At 38.2% G+C, this 18,799-nt stretch overlaps 1 protein-coding gene across 2 annotated transcripts; it reads right to left on the bottom strand.

The window, feature by feature from the left end:
- On the bottom strand, positions 1 to 18,587 carry LOC143862611 (transcription initiation factor IIB). 2 transcript variants are annotated; one of them, XM_077373673.1, is made up of 9 exons: positions 18,466 to 18,572; positions 14,791 to 14,867; positions 8,833 to 9,287; positions 8,725 to 8,749; positions 3,726 to 3,855; positions 3,509 to 3,639; positions 3,028 to 3,116; positions 726 to 802; positions 1 to 399 (listed from the first exon to the last, which is right to left on the bottom strand). In XM_077373673.1, the coding sequence occupies exons 3-9, from the start codon at positions 9,183 to 9,185 to the stop codon at positions 266 to 268; spliced, it is 939 nt and encodes a 312-aa protein (XP_077229788.1). In that variant the 5' UTR covers positions 9,186 to 9,287; positions 14,791 to 14,867; positions 18,466 to 18,572; the 3' UTR covers positions 1 to 265. The 2 variants fall into 2 exon arrangements, with proteins under 2 accessions (XP_077229788.1, XP_077229789.1); XM_077373674.1 differs by lacking the exon at positions 14,791 to 14,867 and having other exon boundaries at positions 18,466 to 18,587.
- Between the last annotated feature and the right edge of the window lie 212 nt (positions 18,588 to 18,799).

The raw sequence follows: 18,799 nt of genomic DNA, 5'->3' as shown, positions 1-18,799 counted from the left end.
AATAATACAAACTACAAAACAACTAACAATCAAATATCTCTCTCTAAATGAATACAAAGAAGAGGAAAAGAACAATAGGAAAAAAAGCCCAATATCTGTTTTGGGTTTATCCTGGACATATATGTATTAAGTTTGTTGATCAAAGTAACATAACATCATATTCAATGCAGATATCGTCAAAGTCAGAGAATTTCTTTCTGCCATAGCCCCTACCCTTTAAGGGGCTTTCTCGTTCAGAAAGGAGTTATATGTCAACAAAATTCATTTAAGGAGTGCATAGATTCCTGAGGTCTTCTTCCTTTGCAAACGAACTTGGTATCAGTCTTGAAGCATAGGGATAGAGGTCCTTATAGGAGTTCCTGATCGTCCCTTCTGCAACTCCTGTTGCAAGTGAAATATCTGCAAGAGTGCAATTCTCATCTAAGAAGGCAAGGTTTAAAAAATCGGAACGCAAAGTTGACCAATGACTGCCCAATTATGGGTCGATACAAAACTCGGTGAAACATTTTTTCGAATGATAAAACCCAGTCAAATATTCCATTTAGTTAGTAGGGTTTAACAACCTAATATAATCTAATGTTACAAGTTCTTCAAGTTCCTGCTCAAGCCGTTTCTAAAAAAAAAAATGGGCGCAAAATCTCAATCAAAATTTTGAAGATTGCTCTACGAAGTAATGATGCTAGCAACAAATGCAACAGTAGTAGATGAAGGAGAGATTTTAAAACCTCTGAGAAGTTTCTTTTCATCTGATAGCTGGGTTATCATGTAAATAACCGCCGCTGCCACTGATATGGGGCTCCTCCTGCAAATACATGATATGAATTCTCTTTGTAAGAAAAATATGGACTGTCCACATAACACTGATACAGTGGGGGGGAAAAAGCGCTGTTCAATCCTCATTGTTTTATAATCTACACATGAAGTGGGACATGGTACCTCGTAAAGTATGAAAGTACTGAAGGCAAGAAAGGACCATATCATACGGTCATTTTGGCTCTACAACAAACATGGGTGGTTTTAGTTGTGGTTAGTAGTAGTCTTTGCTGGCCCATTCCAGTTCTTTCGGGGACAATTTTGTCCTCTCCTTTTGTTATTTTTTTTTCTTATGTGTTGCCGTGATGGATTCTTAGCCTATTAGTGGTCTACTCTTTGTTCTGTTATATCCATTTAGAGTGCATTCCTTCATCAGAATGCTTGCCATCCATTTGGGCAAACCTCCAATTTAATGTATTCTAAAGTCTAGTAAAAAAGTCTAGGCTGGTATTCCAGTCATGTTCTCTCTAATATTTTTAGATCTTAATCGTAACTACTGCATTCACGAGATACGTGCAAAAACTAACAATGTTTTTTATTATTGAATGAGCACAAACTTTAGAACTTCATCATTCATTGCAAAGGGATATTAAAAAAAAATAAAAAGAAAACTAATAAAATAATTAAAATTCAGAACAAATCAATAGACAGCACAGTACACACATTCTTCTAGCTACGAGGCCTCACATTGACGAATAAAGTTAACCAGCAGCTATGCATTAACAGAATGTTGAAGCTAGGGCTACTGAAAACTTGTAATTGCCTGGATATGAGATATTGAAATACTAAAATAAGACACGCCATGTTGACGAATTCAATGCTTTCAACAGCAGACTGAGTGGATAGAGCTAATGCAAGGAAACCAAGTTTGAAAGAATCCGGGCTTTAAAAGGGATCATCTGATCCCACCCGGTTCCGACATTGATCGTCCCTTACCACAATCAACTGGTATTTGGCTTTGTACACAAAATGATTACATCGAGGGAGATGCTTATTCTGTTCTTGAAAGTTGAAACACATAATGTATATGATAATTGTAAAAGATAAATAATGCTGTTCTCCAACTTCTCCAACAGCTTAAGCTCTTGGAGTAACTGGTTGTTTAACATGGTATCAGAGCCAAAGGTCACGAGTTCAAACCTCCCAGATAGCAAAAATCCACATGTGATGGTCGGCCCAAAGTGGGACCACATGTGCCACGTGTTTGCCAAGTGGGCCACACGTGCAGGGGAGTGTTAAAGTATAAAAGATAAATAACGCCTTTCTCCAACAGCTTAAGCTTTTGGAGAAGTAGGTAAGTTAACAATAATGATTCTATAGAAAACTATAGTATATAACCAGAAATGCAGTTATGGACTATCAAACTTGGATATAACAGGTGAGCAGAAGTCAAACTAGCGATCCTGGAAATCCAAAAAAGTAGACATGAGCATACAATGGTATGATAAATAAAAGAATAATAATATGCATATCAGATCATAATAAAAGGGAAAAACATATACATTTTAAAAATATGAATCAAAATTGCATATATCGAATATGTCCAAAAAAAGAAAATCGATAACTTTAAAATTTCCTTCTATAGCTTCTTTTAACATGCATCCAAGATGGCAGCATTTTCAAAAAAATAAAAAAAATAAAACCAGGGCCTTTACATATATTTCCATATGCAACATGGATGGGGATCAACAGCTTGATGAGTATCCAAGTATACGGTACGCTGGTACCTATAATCTATATGATACCAGGTGCAAGCAGGTCCAATAATTGGTATTGGACTCAAAATTAAACTTCATTGTGAGGTGCTCAGCATATTGTGAGTCCAAAACTGATTATCTGTCTCAATTCTCACGATTGATGCTTCAGATAAAAGATGGATCATGAGGTCAAGTCAACCAGATATGACAACAAGGTCAAATGGAAAAACCAGATAAATCAAAAGCACTCTGACATCGTGGACAGAGATGCTTAACTAACAGCACACCTGAGACAACATACATATCTGAATTCAAAAGTTGAGGAAAACCTTCACTGATAACCACACTTATTTCAACTAACTATTCAAAACACATTAACTGTAGTTCATTAGATGCATTTCTGCATGTTTGACGTGCATCTGCAGGCCATGCATCTGCAACTAGCATTCCTCATAAAATAAATATCCATAATATTATTATTCAGTGACCTATCCAGAGATTCTGACCAGAAACCCACCTTATATCGAGCTCCTCCGACTTTTGAACTGCTTCTTGGGCAGCTTTAACTGCTTGATTGGTCATGCCAAGATGGGAACAAAAACGCCTCTGTAGATTAAGACGGAGAACAAATTAGAGATCAATTTTATACGAATCATCGACAAAGTCAAATTCCAACAGAACAATTAAAAGCAACACATACAGTAGATGGTTCAATGAAACGACAAAATCCTGAAATAATCCCGAGAAATGTAAAAAAATGGCGATATTTCCATTTACCACAATAATATCGTGATAATATCACAATATTTTAACGGTATTTTAACGATATTTTATATTTAATATTTTTTTATTAATTTATATATTTTTAAATAATTTTATTTTTATCATTTTTCCCGACATAAACCCGAAAAATAAAACAAATTTAATATATCCCGAGATTTTCCCTTGCCAAGAAATTCCCGAGAATGATATTTGTGATTTAGCTTTGATGAACTCACCAGAAAATCCCCAGCATGAATAGTTCCCATCTCCATTGATTGACCCATCTCTACTTCCAGCTGTTTCACAATGTACTCTTTTGCTCGGCCAATTTCCTTTTTTGTAGCTCCATTGGCAACAGAGCAAATTTCTAATTGAAAGTCACAAATCCAAGGAAGCTTATAGATATTGAAAGATAAACCAGGAAGCATCCATATGTTAAGCTTTAAACTGTACCCTTAACAGTGCGAGGCCTGTCCTCTTGCCGACAAGCAATGTACAGGCAAGCGGCCAAAATTGCATCCTGATTTCTTCCTCTAATTGACTTTAGATCTTCCACCTTCTTATATATCTCGTTGGCCCGGTCCTTCATACCAAATTCCAAAGTCAGCAATAGGAAACACTCAAGAACATCTAACAATATTACATTTGTACGATCTAACATGAAAATTGCAAATCCAATAACTTTATAAAGATAACACTTGCAATTTGCATAGGGAAATGATATCAGCTCAACCATGTTTTGATAATTGCACAAACCTAGCTCGTCTTTTCTTTTTTAATTGCCTTGTGAGAGTTTTTTGGAAACTGTAATAACCTTGACAGCTCTTTAAATACTAAAAAACAAGAAGTGTTAGTGAAAATATCATAACATGATAGTGTTGATATCATTTCCCTTTGAATATTGCACACTTAATTCTATTAATAAAGAGTATACTTGGTTCTTCAGTCAACTACATTTATGACAGCGAATCATGAATTCCCAATACCCATTAGATCAATATTTAGGTTTCAAATGACCAAACTACCATGGTCCATTAGTTTGCAAACTTGTGTAGCTTTTTTTTTTTTTTACAAATTATACTTTAACGGCCTCATAAATACCATTTATTCCAAGAATATCCCTGTTCATCAGAAACAAATCTCCCCCAATATACAGCCTATCCTGTTTATATCATCTAAATCATGTTTTCCATGGGAATTGCCGGTCATTCATTAAACTTGTCATTCAAAAATGACTAGCCATAAATTGCCCACCAATTAAATGCAGGCACCTAGCTCAGTGAACTGCAGTGTTGGCCAAGGCACTTCACAAGAAAGATGATGTGGGTTTATCATTAAAAAAAAAAAGATGAAGTGGGTCCCCAAAAGACCAAACCAATACAAGTGCCTTGGCTGTGATAGCCCAATAATAGCATACAACAGCCTAATGAACAGATCAATACAAGTCTTTATAGTAGTAAAATAATTATGAATCATGTATAGCTATTCCAAGAGAAAGGTAAAACCTAATCTACTTTTATCAGTCAAGCAAGATTCAAATTTTTATAAGAAGAAAATGCAAAGCATGCCAAAATGGCTGCCGTCAATTAGACTGCCTTAACATAGCAAATGGAGGAAGTGCATATAGCCAGAATGCATAGTTCAAAACAATCAAGAAAAACCAAGAAAGTGCCAGCAAAGAAACACCATGAAATGGAAAGAAATAACGACGATAAAGCTATCACTCTAATAAGTAAATGAGGAAGATACACACCAAGAATGAATAAAGCTGGATGAATAGAAATTTCAGATCCACTAAAATGTACTTGGATGCCAAGAAAGTCACAAACAGATACTAAAATCCGAAGTGATTTAAACCATGCAAATAAACAGCAAAGAAACACCATGAAATGGAAAGAAATAATGACGATAAAGCCAACACTCTAATAAGTAAATTAGGAAGATACACACCAAGCATGAATAAAGCTGGATGAATAGAAATTGCAGATCCACTAAAATGTACTTGGATGCCGAGAATGTCACAAACAGATATTAAAATCCGAAGTGATTTAAGCCATGCAAGTAAACAAAGGGTTGCTCACAAAAGGAACATAAGAAAGCAATACATCAATGCACTTCTTAAGAACAAATATAGAATAGACAACTTATAATGCAAGAATTAATTCCAAACAGGCGCAGCATAGTGCCATACAGAAAAGGATCTATATATTAGAATTGGGTCAAATTGACATTCACAAACGATGCAAAAAGAGAAAGCCTTAACTCAAGATTAAAATAGGTATCTCAGATAAGACACTGCTTTACTTTTGGCCTTAAAGCCCTAATTTAGATCTGAGTTTGAACCAAGTAATCAAAGGATTCAGGTTTTCCTTAAATTTAGTCATCATACCTAGGTCAAGCAAGAGTTTCAAATTGACTCTCCTGAAATAAGGCAATCACAATGGCTTAATTGAGCAAGATTAATCATCAAGGCATGATAACATGTTCATAAGCATAACCGTTTCAAATACTATACAAGTGATTCCGGTATTGATATCAAATCTTAGAAGAAACTAAGAAGCCTAAGGAGACTCATAACAAATGGATATCTGCCAGTCCCTGATGCGTGTATGCAGCGTTTCAAAATATTCTTGCATGCAAATGCCGATCATTGGATTTGGTGGGATTAAACATTTCTTGGAGATTTTACTAATATTTTGACTTGCTGTTCGTTTGCCAGAGCCTAGCATGCCTTCAATTTTTCTAGCACATAACCTTTCGCGCCACTCCAAATGGAAGCAGTGTTACATGGATTATTTGTGCAGCCTTTTGCAGGGGACCTGTACAACATAGGAACTTGTGAATGGAAAGCATGTAACTTGGAGATTGATGATGCAGAAGAAGGTGATTAGCTCACGCCCAGTGCACAGAAAATGGAAAGCATGTAACTTCTGTCCTGTCAATGAAGCCAATTTCTCTTTAACATGATCAACCGCAGTTCTCAAACCCAAAAAAGAAAAAAAGAAAAGAAAAGGGCAGCCCAGTGCACGAGGCTCCCACCATTGCGGTGTCTAGGGAGGGCTAGGTATACACAGCCTTTAACCTTGCTTTGCAGAGAGGCTGTTTCCGTGACTCGAACCCGTGACCACCAGGTCACAATAGAGCAACCTTACCGTTGCGCCAAGGCTCTCCCACCACCAGTTCTAAAACTAAATACCAAGGAAATAAAAAATCCTAGAAACTAAACAACATACCTCTCTTTTGACTGCTTTTATGTTAATTGGCTTGTATCCTTCTTTTGAGCTCTTTGGAGCATTTTCATTACTCATTGCCTGGAACATAACATCAGACAGGTTAGTACGTGATAGGGGGCCCACTCATTCCTGTCTCCCGCTTTCTCCTCCCTCTCCATCAACTGATAGTCAAAGATCAATCCTAAAGAGGTGAACCTGTGACTTCGGATTGTCAGTCTTATGGAGGGCACGACCTTGTACTTATGAAGCTACGGTCCCCCAAATAAATAAATCCCTAAAAACTACTAAAAATAAATAAATAAATCCCTAAAAGTCATAATGGGCAAATATGCCTCTTATTGGGACTACAATCTGCATCATTGGATTTTCCCCTAAAAGCCAGACCTAAGTCTCACCCTACTGTTTAGAAATGGTGTTGGCCTCATTTTCTATGATTAGTTTAAAGTAGGAGTTAAAGGCACGAATAGTGATCTAGTTTGGGTTGAATGGTTGTGTTCAGTGTTTAAAAATGTGGATATGACACGGAGCACGGCCAAAAGAAATCCTTGTCGACTAGGCGCGGACGCGGCCAAGAACGCAGTTAACACGGTCATAACTCGGGAGAGTCAAAGGAGTTTATTGACTCTATAGTGCAAAATGCAGAATGCGGATGTGGTGCAACGCGGAACGTGGCCAAGGTAAAAAGGAGTCGACTCGGGTAAGTTCCTTGTCGAGTCAAGGAGTTTTTAAACACTGGCTGTGTTTGGTTGCACAAAATCCCAGTTGTCGTCGATTTGAATTTGGGATGTTACTCCTCATATGGTTGCCAATATAGCATTGAACTCTCCGGAGACTCCCTAGGATGTCTCCTAGGTAATTATTGCATGTCTACTGAGTTGGAATTCATATCCCCCCTATGACTTCCAAGCCAAAATCCACCAAAAAGGTAGAATTTAGCTTGAAAATTATTGGGAATGGTACTTTTCTCTCTTTCTCTCTTTCTCTCTTCCCTCTCTCTCTTCTCTCTATATTAATAATGACACCCCTACTAATTCCCCTACTCTCTCAGTCTATGCCGCACAACCAAACACTACTTACCACTGTTCACCAAGGTACTTTTAGGCAAATCCAATGATTGTCTCCTCCATGTTGGCTTCTAATTCCACTACTCTCTGAGTCTATGCTGCGCATCCAAATATTGGGGATTCGTTCAAGTCGTAAATTGATTGCCCAAGTTGCATTTAACGCAAAATAAAGAAAAACAGTACTGACTCGTTCTATTTTCTAACTTGGCAAGTCACCGAGACATAAAAAAACTTGGACAAAAACAGTTGAGTCATGACTGTTTTCATAAAAAACTTGGACAAAAACAGTCTTAACTCGGTTTTATGAAAAAATGAGTTGATTCGGAAAGTCATGAGTTGACTCGGTGAGTTTTCTAACTTGTCTTCAACCAGCGGCACACTCCTTGTACAGCTCAATCAACAGCAAGAGCACTTTCACTCTTGCTCTGAAATTTTTCACAAAAGGTTGTGCTGCTCTTGATTACAGTCTGCGTGTGGAAAATTCAACTGCGCGTTTTCTGAACTACTAGAAGTCTGAATTTCCATGCATATTGAAAATTTCAGACTGGAATTTTTCTGGGCTCTGAAATTTCATAAATGCAGAAAATTTCATAGAACTCTGAAATGTTCAGAAGAACCCCCCCCCCCCCCAGCAAGTTGTGAATTTCCTATATGTACAAATCAGAAAGTAGTACCTGTAATTTTCAGATTACAGTTCTACTTGCATCAGATAGGAATGCAAATAAGGAAGGTGGATATCATCACAAAGAAAGTTGTCTTTGTGTATTGGGAGTTTTATTCCCATTCTAACACATACGACTTCCTCTTGAATATGCTGTAATCCTTTCTTTTTCATAATAAAATGTGTAAGTATAAAAATGAATATAGTTCATATTAAAAATGAATATAGTCCATATGCTAAGAATCAATTTATACTCATCGATAGAGATAAAAAAAAATAGAGGCTCATAGTTGGCATTTGGCAATCCCATTGCAACACCAAACATACATACAAGAAAAAGGAAAAGTAACAGTTAATTTGCAAACATAGGATTTGAAATAATAATATTGCTCGATTGCAAGCATTGGCAGTAAGTAATGATATCTCCAACAATGCAACTGTTCCATAACCAAAACATCAAACATAATAACCATATGCAAGTTACAATAGTGTACCTTGATGGTTGCAACAAGGCCCAGCCTGAAAAAACAGAGCAACCAGATCAGTAACATTTTTTTATATATCTTTCTGAGAGTCGTTATCATTCAGAGAAAAGAACATACCTATCAGACATGGTAGCGATGCTGCGAAAGGCTTGGATGAGGGACCGATCAGGATTGGACCCACGATTCTGCCAGCGCCCTAGGGAGGAGGAGAGGAAGTCCCCTTGGGCACCATTAGGCTTGGAGATAACAGTGGAGAGACCCCCATCTGTCAGGAGAGGATTGGAGGGGCCGCCAACACGGACAGGATCATTGTCGCCTGACTCATTGGCAAACGTCCTCCACTCAGAAGTCTCATCAATGGAGTGGGCCTCCAGGACAAGGCCACATTCGAAGCACACAGTATCCCCCGCCGAGTGGTCAAAAACCACCTCTGTATTCTTCTTGCAGTCTGGACAGTATGTTTCCGCCATGGATCAAAGAATTAATCTACGAATACGCTTGCTGGTACTTTCTTTGTTTGTTTGGGAATATAATCCCTTTTCTTTTATCTTTCTCCCTCCCTCTCCCTCTTTCTGGCAGTGGATGAAAAAAACAAAACGGGAGGAATTATCAATGAATGAATGAGAAGAGGAAACAAAGGAGTTGTAAGACTATCAATGAATAGAGGAGTGTAGAATACAGCCATGGTCTACCCTCTGTTTGAGTTGAAAAGATAAGAGGACCAATCTGAGATTTATAAAAGACAAACACCTAACTTAGCTTAAAATAGGCAATGACATGAGCTATATCCAACGCACTTGCATGCGATGAACATTCTGATTTCAATTTTATGACTCACAATACTTGCTTTGTGTCCAGCGTTTCTGATCTGTGATTTAGTAACTCTGACAAAACTGAAAACAACAGAAAGAACTACTCCTAGACCGGTGAAACGCATGTCTACTTAACTAGTCGCCAAATAGCCGCCTAAGAGTGACTCCCCTATCACATTTATCCTGGGATGAAAAAGATAGGAAATTTGTCTTCTCAAAGCTATAACTTGACTAAAAAATATTCTTGTGAGATGTCTTGTTCCTTATCAGAAATATAATGAAATCGTATTCCACATTCCTTCTCCGAAACTTCTACTAAGAAATAAGTTCTCTTCTTAAAATATCCCATATACATAACTGGGAAGAGAAGGGGTCAGATATATCTTGATGGGGGCAAGACTGCAAGAGTACCGATATTGTTGCAAACCTAGGGTTCACACAGCATTTTCTGAGAACATTGGAGTTTAGGGAAGGTTTCTAATCAGATTAACAGCAACGTACATTCCCAAATCAAAATAAACAAGTTTTCATAAAGATTCAGAGCTTTAAAAGTAATTCATCAATAGAAATCAACACATCCAAGTAAAGTTCCAACAATAGGTTTGAATTAGAGAGAAATCAACTAACTAATCAAAGAAGGTCTCCATATAATCTATAAAACACCCCCTTTGTTTTACTATGGCGCAACATATCCACATGAGGAATAACGACTCCATCTAGAATCTATCACCCCTCAATGTTTTGATAGAATAAGCAACAACACCCTCCTAGTGGAGGTTTTCCTGCTAGATTGATGAGATAATGGATCGTGGGTCGTGTTGAGGGGTTAGAAATATCTTTTCAACACGTGATGGGATCGGCAAATATCTCCGATATTTTCAAAATAACGCATTTTTATCGCGACATGTTGATAGAACGACAAAATCCTCAACCAATCCCAAGATATAGCAATATTTTTTGTTTTTATCATAAAATTTTCAGATAATATCGCGATATTATCCCGATATTTTTATTTTATATTTTTTTCTTAAATTTAATAATTGTATATTTTTAAAATAATTTTATTTTTACCCATAAAAAATTATCTTTACCGTTTTTTCCCCAATATAAACCCGAAAAAAAAAAATGCATACCGAGATTTTCCCTTGCCGAGAAATTCCCAAGAAGGACATTTGTGACATAGCCCCCTGTTAAGGCTTTGTCTGTTGCTTTCCTTGTTATCTTGTAGCTCTTATTTTCATCCTTCTTAGCTGACCTTCTCGATCGGTTTGTATTTTCCCTCCCTCTATTATTTATACATTGCCATTCAAGAAAAAAAAACACCCTCCTAGTGTGGTTGGTGATAACCTTCGAGATCACCTTGTTGATCTCATACAAGATATTCACCAGACTGTTACGTTTGAAGTCTTTAGCTTCAACATCGTCTTCCTTTTTGGGAATTAGCATGATAGAAGTGGAATTCATATATCAGGTGCCAGGGGCTTTGTCTTTGGCCATATAGAAAAATCACCTCTTTGACCTCATATAGCTCAAAAGATGCTTCAAGTCTTTCTGCCTTCTCCCCTGAAATGGATTTGAATTGGAAGTCGTCCATCTTAGGCCTCCAATCATTCTCTTTACTATAAAGATTTGAGAATATATAATGAGTGATCTTTATTTCCTCTTTGGCCTCTAGCCTCTTCGATCCTCATGATGCAATGGATATTGTTGACTCTTGGCCGAGCATAAGCCATTTTGTGGAAATATACAGTGTTTCGTCTCCCAAATTTAGCGAGTTGGCTCAGGATTTCCGCCTCCAAAGTATTTCCTTCCATTTTAAAATGATAAGTTTTGGGCGGTGAAGATTGGATTTAGATGTAAATGATTCCACAAACCTCATTATACTGGAAAATCTTTTTTTTCTGCCACATTTTTTCTCAAAACTTTCTTTTTTCCCATTTCGGCGGGCAAATTATGGATTTTTCTTTAATGGGTGCCAGTTGTTCATTACCACACTTGATTGACTGTTGGGATGAGTTCTATTGGTCGTCTTCTTAAAACTTCCGATTCACCAAGCTTCTTGGCTCAGGGTTCCATTGAGTAATGACTCAGAAAATGCACATAACCAGTTCCAACCGAGTTGCCCTCACAGACCAACAAAATCTTGACCCAAAAGGGCCTATTTCTCACCTTCAATCTGAAGTGTAGAACTGACAGGGACCAGCCATTCACGTTCACCAAAATCCGACCTTCCTTCAACATAAACTCATAACGTGCTGAACAGATCAGCTCCAGGTTTTCCCCAATTTGGCTATCAATCGTCTGGAATGTGGATTCCTCCCAAGCGTGTAGTGGGACTCTAGTCACGGAGTACAAAGGTCCCAATTGGATCCAATGATCTTACCGGGCACCACTTGTCCACATCCCTGGACAAATACTGTCGAGGTATGGTGTGAATCATCAGATTTGAGTCCTCCATGATCGATGGTTCAATAAAAACCGTGTAACTATTTATTTTGTATATCAAAAAACTTTTCCTAAAAAAGCCACCACTCTTCAAGCATTGTTTTTTGAATGTCCACTTCACCAAGCATTCTTGCCTGCTCCATAATGTTAACATCTTCTAATTATTAGGTCTTTCAAGATAACTATTGTGAAGTTAAGTTATGATGACTCTGTACCTTGAGCCACATCTCGATAGTATTTCTCTACGCCATGATTCCTTTCGTCTAGATTCTTTCTTTCTCTAGCTGATAGTTGCCCTAATAATCTGTTCATCCCTTTCATGTTCTTCATCGTTGCCAACCCGAATGCCTGTTATCTATCTCTCTCCTGTTACCTATTTCTCTATCAAAAGATGTCCACCCCTTATTGCATCTCCTACATTAAAACCTATACCAAAAGTTCTGGTAGTTGAGTCTACTCCATTCCCAATACGTGAGATCCCATATCCTTCGATAATCCGTAGCTCTCTGAGCTTTCAGATCTTTCTTGGACTTCTCCCATATTGGTTCTCTCATTGACCAGTGCTCTTTCTAAGTACCCTTTTGAAATCCAACTTGCGACAGATGATAGGTTACTGTTTACTCAACATCAAAATTTGCAGCCATATCAAGTCAATACATTAGACGTTATGAGTGATCTGGAACAGATGAGCTGGCGTTCACCAAAGGGATAGACAGTAAATTAAGGGGTTCACATATATGGGAATAGAGGAGAGAAATCAGCTTGTAAGGAATATTTCTTAGTAGTTTCATAACCATAGACTAAGAAGATGCCTGATGAGTGGAGGAAGAGTACATTAGTACCTATTTATAAGAATGAAGGGGATATTCAGAGTTGCGCCAATTACAGGGGAATTAAGCTAATTAGTCACACCGTGAAGCTTTGGGAGAGGGTAATTGAGCATAGACTAAGAAAAGAGACTAAGGTGTCAGAGAATCAGTGTGACTTCATGCCCAGACGATCGACTATGGAAGCTATCTTCTTGATTAGGCGGTTAATGGAGAGATTTAAAGAAAATAAAAAGGACCTTAATATGGTTTTCAGTGATTTGGAGAAAGCGTATGATAGGATTCCCAGGAGCAGTAACTAGTGTCAGAACCACGGATGGCACGTCTGAGTTTCCAATTACAATAGGACTGGACCAAGGATCAGCTCTAAGCCCTTATCTTTTTACGCTAGTTATGGATGAGCTTACGGAGGGTATTCAGGATGAGGTGTCGTGGTGTACGTTATTTGCAGATCACATAGTATTAATCGACAGAACCAAGGCAGGAGTAAATGCTTAGTTAGAGTTATGGAGAACTACTTTGGAAACCAAAGGTTTTAGACTGAGTAGGACTAAGACAGAGTATATGGAGTGCAACTTTCGTAATGTAAGGAGGCGGGACGAGAATGTAGTAAATATGACTGAACAGGAGGTACCTAAGAGGGATATCTTTCGCTATCTTGGTTCAATTCTAAATAAGGAAAGAGAGATTAAAGAGGAAGTTAACCATAGAATAAGAGCAGGTTGATTGAAGTGGAAGCTTGCCTCAGGAGTTCTGTGCGACCGTAAAATCCTTACCAAGTTGAAGGAAAAGTTTTATAAGACAGTTGTGAGGCCAGCCATGTTGTACGGCTCAAAATGTTGGGCCACCAAGAAGCAGCAGGTGCATAAGATGAGTGTAGCGGAGATGCGAATGCTTAGATGGATGTGCGGCCACAGAAGGTTAGATAGATTTAAAAATGAAGACATTCGTAAAAAGGTGTGGGTGACACCAATTGAGGAGAAGATGAGAGAGCACTGCTTAAGATGGTTTGGAGTTTGGACACATCCAACGTAGGCCTTTGGATGCTCCAGTGAGAAAAGGTGACTCGTGCCAAGTTGATGGAGTAAAAAGAGGTAGGGGCGGACTGAAAACAACTTGGGTAGAAACAGTGAGGAAAGACTTGATAGCTAGGAACATAACATAGAACGTGACCTTGGATAGGATAGAAAGGAAGAAAATGATTCACGTAGACGAACCCAACTAGAGCCAGGATTAGAGCCGGGTAGATTCCTTTCACCTTCTTTATGAAATTTTTCTAAAGGATTCATTTAGCCGACCCAAACTAGTTTGGGACAAAGGCTTTGTTGAGTTGAGTTGAGTTGAGTTGAGAGTTGAGTTGAATAACCATAGACAAACCAAAGAAAACAAAAGACCATCATCCAAAACGAAGAGGGGAAATGACGAGAAACTGATTGTTCTTCTTCTCTTTTGGGTAGAAAGGTATCTTAAGGTTTAGGCTTTGATTTTGGGAGAAGTTCAAAAAGAGAACATAATTACAATTATCAAAATTTAAACTTTTTTCAGTCAGTGCATCAAAATGTGCACTTTCTATTCCAATTGTTTGGTTTTGGTTCTATTTTCTTTTTCATAAATCAAACTGTCTCTAATCTGTTTTTATTTTTATTTTTTCATTTAATAAAAATGCAAGTGCAATGCGGATGAGATAGTAAAAGAGAAATAGATTTTCCTACCGTAGTTCTAGTACAATAACTAACATAAGCCATTCCCATAAAATTATAGAACAGTTAAATCCAACAAATAAAAACCCAATCTCTCTCTCTCTCTCTCTCTCTCTCTCTCTCTCTCTCTCTCTCTCTCTCTCTCACACACACACACACACACACAATGATGATGACCACAACGACGTGCCACAATCTAGATAAAGTGAATTCATTGCCTAACATTGGCCAAAAGAAAAGCAAAACCAGATTTAGTATAACTAATTGGAGTGACAAATATTGAAAACCCACTTATTGTTCTGAAAATGCCTAGAAAATGTGCTGAACCTCCACGCCACCCAAACCAAATCCTGAGCTTTCACTCACACCTTAGAGAAGACAAGAGAGAGTGAGAAAGACAAAGAAGCATTGAAAAGCATGAAATATAATTTCTAATTAATTTATCAATAATTCTTCGCAGAAACATCAAAACAAACATTATCAGATTAATTACATCAGAAATTCTAAATCAAGATCAAATCTATTCACATGCATCATCTGTAACAGAGCTTCTTATTCATTTTCTTTTTTTGGATGTGTGCGTTTTCTAGAAACAAAATGTGTAACATACTCACTAAAAAAAGCTCACTCCACCACTCTTTTTCTTTTTCTCCAATAGCCATGAGCCAATTGTTTCTTTTTTTATTCTTTTTCTTTGATAAATGACCCAACTTTTATGGGATGCAACTAATAGAAATTTTCAGTACGTCTTGCTCAAAGCACAATAAGGGACATGATACAACCTTCTTTTGCAACGACAAGCAACCTCAATCCCCTGGCAACTCCAATGGTTCTTCTAATGTGTTCACAACCTTCATGGACTCCTATTTTTGTTTCACACCTCCTTACACTTGAAAAGTCCTACCATGAGAATGCATTCAAAGTCTCCACTTGGATTACCACATAGGATGATAAAGGACCTTAACACCTCCAACAATGAGTGTTCAAGCCAAATACACCCTCCGGACCCTAAGAAGGCAAGTTAAGCTTAACGGCACCTATCCTAGCCGGCCTTCGCTTGTCCAAATAATTCCTATTAAAGTTAAATTCCTTTACCCACACGATCGTATTAGGGAAGTCACCTCATTATTTTCTTATGTTTTCCATGAATATGTGAAGTGTGATTAGAAGGGCCCACTCTAACCATAATTGATTTCTGAAAAAACCCTCCAACTTTGACCAGAACCAAATTTCCTCTAGCTTATGTCAACATTAAGGGGTTATTTAACTGCACTGAAAACAATTTCAAAGAGAAATCAAATCGAGGGGAAATAGAATTCAGGGGGAACCATTTCAAGGGAAATTGATTTACAGTATTTGGATGGGCGAACGGAATCCAAATGGAGAGAAGCAAGAGCAAGAAGGTATATATGTAGACAATCACAGGCACGAGTCTCCTACATCGACGCATCCAACGTTAGAGCGGTTGTAGACAGAATATGTAAGTGCCATGATAGAATCAGCGACCTCATCTGAGTGATTGGCAATTGGCATCATGACGAGGTGGAGGTCAAGATGTACTGAACAGAAGCAAGAATGGTATCGATTGCCTCCATGTGCCAACACACCCCGACGCTTGCCAATTGTCACATGCGCACTGGTGCGCTGGTTTTGCCTACGCCCACCAATGAGAGTGCCCACCAATCCAGTGCCTACGAATCCAGTGCCCAACCAGTGCCCAACTAGTCCAGTGCCCAACCAGTGTCCAACTAGTCCAGTGCCCAACCAGTGTCCAACTAGTCCAGTGCCCAACTAGTCCAGTGCCCAACTAGTCCATACTTGAGTTAGGTTAGGTTAGGTTCCCACTAATGCTTGCCCGTGCAAGCTATGCATAGCCCACACCTATGCTCTAGGCCATGCCAAAGCCTTGGTCTCATGGCCTTCTTCCCACCTTGATGTTCCAAGTGCACATTGTCAAGGGTGCGAGGTGCCACCACAAGCCAATGTGTGTGTCGACATTTTAAGGGGGTGACAGAAGGGGACATGAAGCTTCCATAAACAAGATGTCAATAGAAAGCTTCTCATCCGGCTCCCACATTCATAATCTATAATTGGAGTCCTTACTAGAAAAGTCAACCATGGGCCAATTTGACAACAGAGAATTTAACATCATATAGAATTGTTCTACTGTGAAAGAAGTCAACCATGAGCCAATTTGACAACATATGGAATTTAACTTTTCATTTTTCCAGAGTGCCTACTTGGCCGTAACACAAATAGACAAAACAAAATATAGAGAAGATGGGGAAAGAAGTTGATTGGAGGCAACCGGGCCTCCTAGAGGTTCAAATCAAGAGGAACAATGACTCTCCTGAAAACAAAGTTTCCTTTGCTGTAAAAGTTCCGTCTTCTTCATTTCATTGAATTACTACTTGAATACAAGCAAAAGGGAGTGTCATATCACAAGAGCATCTACCCACTTCCAAGACATCACCAATAACTAACCCCACAACCCTAAACTACATACCAAAAATTACATAACAACGGCATTACAACTACCCATAAACATAATCAAATTATGCACATATCATTCCTTCCCCCTTAAAAACAACCCTGTCCTCAAGGTTGAATTTGTTGGAGAAAATACTTAAATCCACCGGGGTACCATATCGTATTGGGCGTGATTTTGTTGAGCAACACAACTAATGTTTTACTTCCATCTTCAAAAATAACAGCCGCGATCTTTTGAACTCCACTTTCAAAATCCTTTGTGATCAAACTCGAAAAGAAATACAATTTTTCATCTTTGTCGGCATCAATTCTCGTACTTTTCTCTGCACAAAAACTAGCTTTCTCAAGTTTCAACTTTTCATCTTTTTTGGCATTTCCTCGATCGCTATGCTGATTTTGTCCAAGCTTTCCGCAAATCATCAGTATTCTTCCATCAATTTCAAAACAAGGGCGTTGATTTTCAAAATCATCACGCATAGAATCCAAAATCTCCCAAGTTGTAGCCATGGAGCAGGATCAAGTGCTCTTATACCACATTTTATGTCCCTAATTAGCCGTAACACAAATAAACAAAACAAAAGATAGAGAAGATGGGGAAAGAGGTTGATTCGAGCCAACCGGACTACCTAGAGGTTCATTTCGAGAGGGACCATGACTCTCCTGAGAACAAAGTTTTCTTCGCTGCAAAATTCTCTACTTCTTCATTTCATTGAATTACTACTACTTAAATACAAGCAAAATAGAGTGCCACATCACAAGCTCATCTACCTACTTACAAGACACATCACCAATAACTAACCCCCACAACCCTAAACCACATAACCACAATTACATAATAACTACATTACAACTACTTGTAAACATAATAAAATTATGCACATATCACAGATACTATGTGGAAAATCCTCTAAACCCACTGTTTGTAACACAAAACCAAACAGCGATTTTTTAATTTTTTTTGAATGATTCAAATAGCGATTTCATACAAAGAATAAAAATAATCTGACACTTCACGCATAAATCATTACAAGAAAATTAGATACATTCCGAATCTCCAAACAATTTCTTCCCCAAACAAATAGGTAACCATCACAAGCAATCCATCTATATATCACTGTCTCCACAAAATAAAATACATGAAACTTTAAAAATAAAATAAAAAAATCTAACGATTCACACTGAAATTCATAGATCAAAACAAATGCAGCGAACACAAAACGCCTCACTAAAATGACGAAAACACTGCCTAATTTTCTAGGGTTTGCACTTCTTCCACGATTACATGTTTAGGGTTCCAAAAACATGTGAAGGTGATGAATTGTATAGAACAGGGATCGAGACAATAAAATTAGGGTTTCAGATTGAGAGAAGGATTTTTTTTTTTTTTTTGCACCAGGATTTCTGTTTTATGGGATTGAGAACAAAAAATTAAAAGCTCGAAATTAAAACGGGTAGAAAGAAGATGAAGTCTCTGACCTAATAGCTCACGTTCCGGCCGTTTACAGAGAGAAAGGGAGAGAGACTAATTCGGATGAATGCATGTTCACTGTTTTGTAGCGGGTGAACTGGGTGGCACGTGACAGCGAGGTATGGTTAGGGGTGCAATGGATCCACTTCGGATCGGATCCTCTTTTATATGGGTCGGTCCGGGCCTGGTTGGGCCGGATCGGAGTGTTCTTTTGATCCCACTCCTTTGTCTTGGTCACGATCTATTTCAAATCGGACCATCCATCGGAGTGTCCTAGTAGGTAGGGGCGGACATGGTTCCGTTTTCGAACTGAGGAACCGAACCGAACCGGCACATATGGTT

Source organism: Tasmannia lanceolata, unplaced genomic scaffold (assembly GCF_043159265.1).
Source record: "Tasmannia lanceolata isolate RefF3 unplaced genomic scaffold, GAP_Taslan_0.1 ptg000037l, whole genome shotgun sequence".
In the NCBI taxonomy this organism is placed as follows: Eukaryota; Viridiplantae; Streptophyta; class Magnoliopsida; order Canellales; family Winteraceae; genus Tasmannia; species Tasmannia lanceolata.
This window is presented reverse-complemented; position numbering and strand designations above follow the sequence as displayed.